Consider the following 11,639-nt stretch of genomic DNA (forward strand, 5'->3'; position numbering starts at 1 on the left):
TAGGAAACAATAATCTTTTTTTCCAAATTATTTTTATTTCCGTTTATTCGCCGTTTTACAGCAAACAAACGCAAACCGGAAAGTATCAGAGTAAAAAAAAATTATGTCTATCTATGGTCCCTTTGGAAGACTTTTGGATGAATAGTATGTACTACATATATCTCAGCGAATAAGCGAAGTCACAAAGAGAAATGGCGGGTTCTTATGTAGTTATGTGGGTTTTTATATTACAGTTTTTATATAAATTAATATTTAGTTTAGATATTATTACGACAAATTCGCAGTAATAATCGTTTATCAAAATTTTGATCGATTAGCGGAATTATCGATTTAGCTATACCTAATACTTTAAAAAAAGAAAAGAACGTTTGTTTAATTGTGCAATGCGTGCTTGTTAATATTGCCTTTTTTGATATTATGGCGCCGCCAAAATCTAAAGTATGGACATATTTTAAATCTCCTTAAAAAGTATCGATATGAGTAAGTATCGATATTTCTGAAGTACTCATATGATTAATAATCGCATGACAAATTGGTTACTACTCATTTGAGTAGGTATCGATACTTTGGTGGTATCGGAACATCCCTAGACGTAATCACGCTCATCCTCGATGTTAGCCCGACGTCCCACCCGGTGGAAGTACTAGAATGCCACTCATAGGCCTTATGATTCGAAACAATGCAATTTTCTTTAACAGCTTATATTGTAGTTTAGTGAACACTTCGATAGCGCGTTCTATTTTGATCCCAACGCCATTTAGCGGCAAATATCTCTTGTACGTGATGGTATACTTATAAATTTTTATTCTAGTAAAAATTACTATAGCGAATGTGGCAAAAGTTGTTTTGCTGTGGATAATGTTTGTCAATGCTAATATTATATAGTTACATGTTTATTCTGGTAATTGATCATAAATTTTGAACAATATTACAAAGTTATTTTGTTAAAACGTGCAAGAATCGACAGTGTGCAAAATACATACCTACTTGCAATATTCGTGCATTCCGTAGAATAAACATTGCGGTGATCTGAAAAAAAAATATATAAAGTGTATTTTGAACAGAAAATCCAAAAACGTAAAAAAAATTACGGTAAAAGCGTTTACCCGCTTATTCGATGGGGCCGTCGATTAAGCATTTTTTTTAAATCCAATTGTCAACTCAAATTTTGTCTATGGACATAGAACGTAACTTCACAGTCTCACTTCATCAATCCATACAACTCGCTCACCATATTTCAGATGAGAGCGTTAAGCGCCCTAGCTCTGAGTTTAAGGGTGGCTCAGTGGCAGAAGACCCGAAACCAGCAGGTACGATGACCACAGCCACCGCCTAGACCATCGGCATATTCAATGAGTGTGACAAACAACCATTTGTGACAGTGAATTCTACAATGCGGCCGCGGCCTTTAGAACTCACTGCCCCATAAGCACGACACACGACCGACACTTGAAAACTATAATAATCTGTTTTATATTATATCTAGTTCATGATTAAATTGTGTTAATCCAATAACTGAGATGCTTTTATTTATTTTAACTGTACTCCACTGAGGCGTTGACCACGTATGTATTCACTCGTTTGTGTGTGTGTCTGTTTCAATGTTTGCCTCATTGTCACTGTTGTCACTACTTTTTATGGTTTCTTCATCTCATGTAACTCATTTTTGCATGCTGCCTGACCTTTCTTTCGGGAAGATGCCTATTGGCGTCTCTCACCACCTTTTCACTGTTTAACAATGTGTTTTACACTTATTTTCAGTCTTTTAGGATACCTATACTCTAATGAGAATGTGTTATAAGCAGTGATCAGAATTGAGGCAGTTGAATAACCTAAAATTCTAGCAACGTAAATAATAATGTGGACATTCCCTTCTACAAATTCCGGAACTTCTCGGAACTGATTATATTTGAATACGCGTGTTATTAAATGAAATTTGCTACAAATATACTGTCCAACAAAATGTTATTATAGTTGTGTTTTTATAGGTGCGTTACTGCTTAGCGAAACATTTTACAAGAGCGCTTTCACACAATACGAAAACAAGACAAACAATAGAAACCATTGCCGGTATCATTTATTGGCGGTTTCTATTGTTTGACATCTTGATTTCATCTTTTTAGGGAACAATTAGGTAGGTAGTAGGTTGTATAAACATTGTAAAAACTACTGCCTCTGTGGCCGAACGGTTACCATGCTGGACTGCCACGCAAAGGTCCCGGATTTGATTCCCGGGCCGGAAGAAATATTTGTATGGCCTACATTTAATTCTCCCGTGAGTTGGGATGTAATTTGTGGTTGTCTATGTGGGGCTAAGAGTGTGTGCGTTATTATTATTGTAATTATTATAATGAATACATGCATAGGTATAAATAAAACTGAATAATATGCCTATACAACTTTTATTCGACGCCTGATTTTATATGCATTGATATGGTAATATGAATCCCGGTTTCTTTTTTGTATTATCACGAAATGGGTAAGTCCATACTAAGAAAATGTTCAAACTTTAGACATAGTAGAACTAATTTTCTTATTCTACTATGCTTTGAGTAACTTAACTCCCTTAATTCAGGTCACTGGTTAAAAGTTAATGGCATCTTTTCGTTAGTTTAATGTTCAATTGTGTAAGAATAGTTGTTCAGAAAAGTTTGCTAGGCGTTGTATACAGGCTGTATATTTGAAAGTGAGACGTATTTATAGAGTGCGTTATAATTCTGATTCTGAACCCAAAAAAATAATAAACTAACGAACTTAAACTTTACAAAAAAAAAAATTTTATTTTTTTTATCGACTACTACTTGTGAACAACGTTACTTATCGAAATCTATGCACACCACTATTATTGCTCCGACTGACGCCGTGGCGAGAAGCTCGGCGGCACGGCGGCGAAAAAACAAAGCATAGATCGGCACTGTTTGCAGAGACAATGTACGCGCGGCCTTGGCCTAGCAAAGACACGTAAATTATTTGTACTTCCGCTCGCCCGAACGCTGCGCCGGCGGGGAACGCGCCTCTCGCCTGCAAAATGGATATTTATTCTAACGTCGAATTGACTGAGATTGTGCGACTTTACGCAATAAGTGGTGATAGTGTGAGGCGAGCTATTGAAATGTTCCCAAATTGGAGTTTAGGCGGAGGAGGTGAACAGTGTCGAAGTTGTTGCATGAGAGGATTATCTCAGCATTTTATACTGTGAGACAAAATGTGTTTGTCTTGATCAATTTAAAACAAAATTTACTACGATGTGCTCGACTATGCATTGTGGAAAACGGTGGACATTTTGAGCACTTGCTCCGTACCACGTAAATGTAAATAAACTGTAAATAACTAAAAAAATCAATCATTGTAAATAATTTGATTTCACATTTTTAACTACGCCAAAAACCTCAATTCTTATTAAATGATAACATAATTATCTTTTTTAGTACGTAAAACATTTCGATGATAGATCATAAGTAAAAAATAATTAACAAAAGCTAAAACGTAATCATTTCGATAACTGCTTTTTCATCATAACGTAAATGAGTAGGTGAGAGAGAGATGTGAAATCATTGTTATTGTTGCTGTCTCACTCGACACTCGCTTGGTAGTATTCCCAATGCACTCGAAATCAAGCGTAAAGGGAATCGGTTTATTCCTATGTACACTCCAAAACAAATTTGTTGATTTATTTTTTGTTCTATCCCATATCCTAATTTTGTTTTAGTCTATGTTATGATTTACTATGACATGTATCAATGTCTCACTTTCAAATATACAGCCTGTATAGAAAAGATGGTAAAATTTATGCCCTTACAAATACATTAGATTCTTACTAGAACTTTTGGCACAATATTGTAAATAAAGCACAATTGGGACAGTATGAAATGAAAATGTTATCACAAATACCATATTTCCAAATTGATTACCTAATTAAATCATTGAAATATTTGTAAGGTGCTCTTCATGCATTTAATTGTGATCCATGCTCATGGATGTCCCATTTGCAATATGATGCTCTGCATGATACTGTTATTTCTAGTTAAGATCTTGATTGTTAGAAACTTATAACATTAACAGCTATACAAATTACTCTGTAATATAGGGCATGTTATACAGCGTAGAATTTCCTATGAAACAGTATGGTACAATTGAAATAGATATTAAAACAATAGTTTTGTAAAAATAATTCTGAATGAAATCTAGAATTACTCAATGATCAGTCTGTTTTAGATGACTGTAGTTAATTAGCTAGGTTTCTCTCTGTTAAAAATGTTTTAACATTTTTCGATTTTCTTTATTTAAATAAAAACAAGTAGTGCACAAAATCTATTTAATGTGCTTCTATTTGTATATAACTGGAAGTTTCAATACTGCTTCACTTTAAATTTTTCGTTGGAACGAAACTATTTTTTCTTTTCTGCTCAAACAAACCAACATTTCGGATTGTTTGCCACCGTAAATGGCTCGAAACGTGGATTTGTTTGGAAAAACAGTAGGTATTTAGATCCCAAAGAAAATAGTTTCATTGCCTATCTTTAGCAATCGCGAAAACTGAAACTCGATTTATCTTTTTCATTATTTTTTTCACAATTTCCAATTAAATATAAAAATATTCCATATACTTGTAAATAATTAGTTACTTGAAACTTTCACGAGTTTTTTTTATATTTTAATTCGATTCAATATCTAATAAACTTATTACAGAAATCGCACCGATCCACCATCAACAAATGTCTCCGATTCGTTCGTTAAAGAAGAGCGAGTCGCCTACCAGCAGCAAACGTACTGATAAAACGCCAACTACCCCAATTAGCCTGACTCCCATCGATGAAACCAAGGCCCTAGATATGAAACAAGTCAATGGCGTTAATGGAGTCAACGGTGTGAACGGTGTTAACAGCAACCAGCTTACTCCCGAAACACCATCCCAAGAAGCTGTAAAAGAGGAGGTCGTCAAGAAATCCACAGAGGCAACTCAAGTTGCTCCAGGGGTGGTTGACACCACTGTCGTCAACGAATCTCCAAGCTCTGGAGGTATAACTGCCGCTGAAGTTCTTGACAAGGCCCGCACGAGGTTTGACAAGTTCTGGGGGAAGAAAGAAGAAGACAACGTTTAGGAGTTTCAATAGTAAATCTTTCCACTTGAAGTGTGATTTTCAAAATGACTGCTCGCTGTTTATATTATAATAAGTTGTTCCTCAATCGCAATTAAATTGATTATTGACTAATGCACTTTTATATAACTTTTTGTAATATAAATTGCAAGCAATATTGAGCTTCGTTTACATAAATAACAACAAATCTGGGAGTCATAATTCACGAGAGAAAGAATGTGAAAGAAAAGAATGTAGGAAAAAATAAAATGCAATGTAAAAATTGTCAAAAAAATAAGAAAAAAAGCTTTGCTTAATGACGACTGTAATAATATGTATTTATTAATTTAATATTTTATCATTAATTATGATTACTGACTATTTAATGGGAGTGTTTAAGAGGAGTGGCTTGTGATAGTAGTTTTGATCAATGAATAGTAATTTAACTACGGGTTAAATATTCATGAAATTCAAGTTGAACTTCGTCTTGAATTTAGATAGGCATAGATTGATTAAGTTTTGGTTAAAAATCTCGCATACAAAATTACAATTTTGTGCATAAAATAATAAATCTTAAAAGTATTCGACTGAATGTAGAAATTTCTTAGTACTTCTTTTTTAGTTTCACTACTAGAATAGGACGAAACCTTCGTTTTCGCTATCATTTTTTATAAGACATTTAGGCAGAATAGTATTAAATATAATCTCAATAGGTGCTGCAGAGTACTAAAAAACCGACCTCAAAAGTTCGTGGAACTTCATCTATTTGCCAAGTTTTATTGAAACCGGTAATTGGAAAGTGCGCGAAACGGACTCATCCCCTAGTTTGCCACGTTACGAGGTGGAATATTATCTTTAATTTTAAATTATTGATGTACCCTCTTTCCAACAAAGAAATCATTAAAATCGATTCACAAATGCCGCGTAACATACATAAAAATAACAAAAATACCAACAGTCGAATTGAACCTCCACCTTTTTTTGAAGTCGGTTATAAATTAATAACATTTATGTTAGGCGTGTTCTATTTCAAAAAGACATTGTGCTTTTTTGAAAATCATATTGCCGTGTTAACCGTATTATATTACATTGTATATTAATTTTACATTTACAATTGCTTCATAAACAAACACATGTATACATTACAAAATCGAGCCGTCCAAAGTAGTATTTTTGGCAAAGTTGATTTAAATTTTTTTGCAAAAAAAATCTAGTACAAGAATTCCGAACGTTAATTTCCAGCTAGCCAATCAGTAACTTGGATTTTCGGCGGGAATAAAATTTCTGCAAACTAAACGTCAAAAAAGTTTTGAACTTGAATTTCACTTTATCTTGTAATAAAATGGAATTATCAAGAAAATCTTGCCGTTTATGTTTAACAGTAACGGATTTCAACGTTTCGTTGTACAGCAATTACTGCAGAAAAACGAATATGATAGACAAAATTCTCGTTTGTCTTAAAATTGTTATCGAAGAAACTGACAGTGTGAATACGATTTGTTATAAATGCGCTAATAGCGTTGAAAAATATTACGACTTTATAACTTACATCAAGAAATCACAGACGAAACTGGCTAGTGGTTATGAAAATCGACAAAGGACTTTCGATGATTCGCCTAACCTCACAAATCGTCGTCACGTAACTTCCTACGTAAGAGAACAGGTAATAGACGCAGACTATACGTTTTCTTTTCTTGAAAATGGCGACGGGAAAAAAGAACCACAGGTATCTAGTCCATTTTTCTCCTACTTCTCCCCGCCCAACGTTTTACATAAGCAATCCAATGAAACCTGGAAATCTCCTAGAACCGTGCATGATGTTAAAAAGGAGAACTTTAAAAGACCTTGCAACAAATCTAAACATAATTCAAGGGACTTATTCGAGTCTCAGTCGCAGGAGATAGGTGAGCCTAGATCTTTAGATTGGAAACTAACGCCTGATGAAAATATTTTGAAGCGTATTAGGGACAAGTGTTTTGGAAGATCTGATTTTTAGCCTAATTTTACCTTTTTTTGTTAAAACGTGATAATATCCATCTCACTATTACTGTGATAGGATAAGTGAGAACATAAAAACTGAGAAACTTTAATTCTGGCGCATCTTAAAGAGCATGTAGGTATTTCAAGTTAACATTTATTTATTAATAAGAGACGTAATACACTTGTCAAGCAGCAGCGTTGATATCTTCAGCATTGTTGATATAGAAGTGTCCTAATTATAAAACACTTCACTGGTTTTCAAGAATAGTGACTCAAATGTATAACAGTTAATTTTTGCACTTATTATGCAGCAGAATTCAGAATGCATTAAATTTTATTGTGAATAACAAACCGAGCTTTCCAGTGGTAAAAAACATCCCATGACGACATTGAGGTGTTATATGATTGGTCGATTTAAACCTGATGAAGTAATTAGATGATAGATAGACCATTATCCTAGAAAGCCTTATGTGTGCTGGCAAGTGGTTTTTCCAACTTAATACCTATTATTTTATAATTAACTTTATGTAACAAATTTCGTTTTCTATGGAAATCCATAGACAAAGGGCGAAGCTACGTAAACCCAAAAAGAAATTAATTGATTTCGATAGCATTTTTGATTTGCTCATAAAATTATTAAAATATTTTGGTGTGTAATTGTTAAGAATAGGTATGATATTTAAATAACAAATTAAACAACTTTTGTCTGATTATAAACATAATTCGTTTGATTGTTCCTGGAAAGCAATACTTAATAATTATTATATAATACTAAGTTCACCATAATTTTGTTATACTACACTCAGCTCAAAAATGGTTGGCTGCTGGCTGCAAGTATGTATGCAGGAGAAAGGGGGTAAATTAACCATTGAAACAATGAGTACACATTATGCACTCTTAGGCAAACACATGTCAGCAAGCCAAGAAAACCGAAGAACTCATTAATGTTCGTCTTGGCTCATAAATCAATGGCTGGTTGCAATGAACAGCTGTACAGGCTCTGAAAAAGCAACCCAAAAAATAGTTTGTTAACAACTTAGAGCAGTGAGATTTCAGCGGCGTGTCATTTCCGGCACAAATGCAGAAAACGGTACTACGCAATACACGTATAATTCACCGGTTCATGAAACCGATTCCCTGGCTGATTGTGCCATTGCCGGGAAATATTGTCTCTCCCATCTGAAGATGCAAAATTTCTCTTTGATAGCGAGAATCTGAATAGATATAATTGAAACATTGGCATTGGGTTCACTTCCACCACCACTGAATGTTGTAGCACATGTTTTTCTGTGGAAAATGTATTAAATTATGTTGTTAACTTATGACATACTTCTTGGGTGCAAGTAACTTAAGCTTTTACATTGTGGCAATCTACTGGCCTATCTACGCTTGATATTTCTCCCTTTCTGCCGCTAAAACATTTTCATAGGACAGTCTTTAGTTTGAAACACACCCCAATTTCCAACGCAACACAGTCCATCTTGCTTGGAAGGATTTCCATTGTTTACAATATTCAAGAAAATATACATGTGGTATTATTTTATTATAAAACGTTAAACAATTATAATTGAAAAAACTGATTGTGAAAACTGTGACTTGGTAATTGTTCAATATTGTTTGACAAATTAACAGAGACTGCTCTTTTATTTTCTTACATAACCTGCTTTTATCGTTTGTACTCGTTATTGCGTTTTGAAAAGACAGCATCACTAAAAAATAATACATAATTTCAAGAGGTCTGAAAGTCAAATGCAATAGTTTCTGTTAACATGTCGATTATTTAAATATTTTACGATTCAGCATATTTAAAGAAATGAAGACAGGTTTAAGGTTGTTAAGTTTGAATTAAAATTTTGTTTTCATGCACAAACATTTGAAGTTTGAAAGCGTCTTTTTTGAGGATTATTTATCATAGCTTTCTCTCTGTGTTATTCACATCGTTCCCCGAGTGAGCGTCTTTGATGACTCTAGTAAGGATTTCAGTAAAAAGTTTCAGCTTCTTGCATAATAGAAACCAAAACAACTTTGAGAAATCTGTAGTTGTTCTTACCCAACTACGTAACTTATAGTAAAATTGTCCCAACTTACAATGCTTAGAAGTTATGTATGGAATCCTCAAAACGGCGAATAATTATAAAATAAACTCTATAGCAATAAACATAGCTTTGCTACTGATTTATAGCGAGTGATTCTGTTAACGTCAAAGTGGACACCTAAATAAAATGTTTGAAAATATTTCATTGTTTCCTTTTAGTGAAAAATTATATTGAAGTCCCATTACAAGAAATTTGTTTATATGACGGAATGTGAGCTTGTATTGGTCTTTCGTATACATAACTTTACAAGTGCGGTATTTGATTGGCGAAATAAAGAGCTGACCTAGAAAGCAACATCGGAAGAGTACGGCCACGAGGAACATTTCGGTACAAATCGAAATATCGATAATGCAAGTAAAGCAATTTACATAATTTACAACTCAGGGGAAGAAAGCTGGAAAACACAGCAGTACTTGGAATCCAATTTAGGTTTTGTTCCCCGCCAAACTGTTCTTCAACAGCAGTGACACCTAGCGACGTAGTTGGTAACCACAACATTATTTTGCAGATAATTTAAATTAATTTTGTTTGAAAAACTAAATTAATTACATAATATGTCAATCCGTAACGTAGGCTTCGTCGGGAAGACACAAATATAAATCAGCAGCAGGCTTCGTCACAAAGAAATTAATCATTCAATTCGCTAGACTTAGTCATTTCCATTTAACTATAAGAATGAAACAGGACCGCTCTGAATCTTAGCTATCTCAAACGTCCCCATAACATTGGCTGCATTACCGCGCTGAATAGCCAACGAAATTTGTTGCACCAAGTAAGATCCAGAGCGTGGATCATAGCCTCTTTCTCTAAGTCGACGACCCAACTCCCTGATGAGTTCTTTGGCCTCCGCACCCCAAGTCACTGCAATCGGCACAAAATCGTACTTCGGCTCCAAGGCACTGTCATTGGCATGTTTCAATATTGCCGCATACTCTGCAGCTGACCCGGCAGATCTGGTGGTGTAACTCAGGTGGGACGGTGCAAACGTACTAACACACGTAGCGTCGGATAAAAGACACCGGCCCTTCTGCCACGAAACCAGTGTAAGGCGACGGCCTCTTGCCATCTGTACAACACAGCCCCGGAGGCTCTAAGACACAGGGCACGGTAGCCAATACTAAAGCCCGGCGAACTAAATCATTCATTGCATGATGTCTTGAAAACCTCCCCGCGCACTTCTAACAACTAAGGCCGTAGTGGCCGTTTCCCTCAACCATGACCCCACAAATGCAGTGATGCGGTTCACAAACCTTACATCCCAACCACAAAGCAACAGCAATTCTCAACGAATCATTATCTAGCAGAGTGCCTAAATGGGGAGAAGGCAATGCCTGCAGCCACGCTCCTGAGTCAGGCTTAGATGCGGCCCTTAGACGCGCCACGTTAACATCCAATGCCAATAATAATTAACTCACGAACGACGACATTATCCGGCCGCTCATCACCCGGACAAATAATGGACCACCTGGTAAGGGCCTCAGCAACAAAAGGTATCCGGGTATCGTCACCATTAGCGGATAAGATACGAGTGACTAGTCCCAAAGACCCATGAGCCGAGGCCAAGAACGCTACCACACCGATCTCTTGACACCAACGTACTCCCAGCCCGCCGTGACGAATTGGGAAAGCAGCCTGACACCACTGCGATTCATTTAGACGTACATTTGATATGGACTCAAGTGATGATTTCAGAGTGTCGTCCAGCCTTGCCACGTCGTCCTCGAACAACCAACTGGGAGATGTTCTCAAAATATACACCATACATGGCATCGCAAAAGAGTTCCGCAACAAGACAAGCGAGACGTGCGCTGATAATTTGCCTAAATGTTCCTGAGCTCTAACCAATGCTCTAAACCAGCCTTTCCCAAAGAGGGCGATGACGCCACCTTGTGGGCGCTTCAGGCCTAAAGGGGCGGTAAGAGACCCAGAAAAAAAATGGGGGCATTGTGTAGAGGCTTAGGTTTGTAATTTCATCTAGGAAGACTCTTAGGGTCGTATTCCAGAACTGTACTCAATTCTCAAGTCAGGATTTGAGTATGATTCAAAGCACTAGAAATCATACTCAAGTCCTTGCCATTAGGGTCGTATTTCCAGTGCTTGAAATCATACTCAAGTCTGCTCAAGTCCTGACTTGAGCATTGAGTAGGAGCATAGAGTTCTGGAATACGACCCTTAGGGTCTGAATCTGTATGTATATATATATATATATATATATATATATATATATATATATACTACAAAGTTGCGTTTCAATAATCATCCTCATTGGCAGGTGTTAGCCCGTTAGGGCGCGTTCCCACTATGTCATGACGACAGATTGTCGTGCAGTTTACAGTGTCGTGGCTTGTATATTTAAATGAAGTTGTTCACATATAGCACGACACGATTAACTGTCGTTCACGATTTTTTATCGTTACAACGACAAACTGTCGTCACAGTGGAACAACTAGAACGACAGTCGTCCGACGATAAAAACGTGACGACA

At 35.9% G+C, this 11,639-nt stretch overlaps 1 protein-coding gene across 6 annotated transcripts in view; it reads left to right on the forward strand.

Annotated features, from left to right (window-relative positions):
* LOC113228964 overlaps positions 1–5,278 on the forward strand; it is a 61,982-nt gene extending 56,704 nt beyond the window's left edge. For 3 of the 6 annotated variants that reach the window (XM_026462408.1, XM_026462411.1, XM_026462413.1), the window contains 2 exons: positions 1,242–1,310; positions 4,690–5,278. In XM_026462408.1, coding sequence (XP_026318193.1) covers positions 1,242–1,310; positions 4,690–5,102 — 482 coding nt within the window. In that variant the 3' untranslated portion in view covers positions 5,103–5,278. Of the gene's footprint in view, positions 1–1,241; positions 1,566–4,689 lie in introns of all 6 variants that reach the window. The other 3 variants (XR_003310354.1, XM_026462412.1, XM_026462409.1) reach the window with 3 other exon arrangements.
* Positions 5,279–11,639: the final 6,361 nt, after the last annotated feature.

This window comes from Hyposmocoma kahamanoa, unplaced genomic scaffold, assembly GCF_003589595.1.
Source record: "Hyposmocoma kahamanoa isolate Upper Pololo Valley unplaced genomic scaffold, ASM358959v1 263, whole genome shotgun sequence".
NCBI classification, from domain to species: Eukaryota; Metazoa; Arthropoda; class Insecta; order Lepidoptera; family Cosmopterigidae; genus Hyposmocoma; species Hyposmocoma kahamanoa.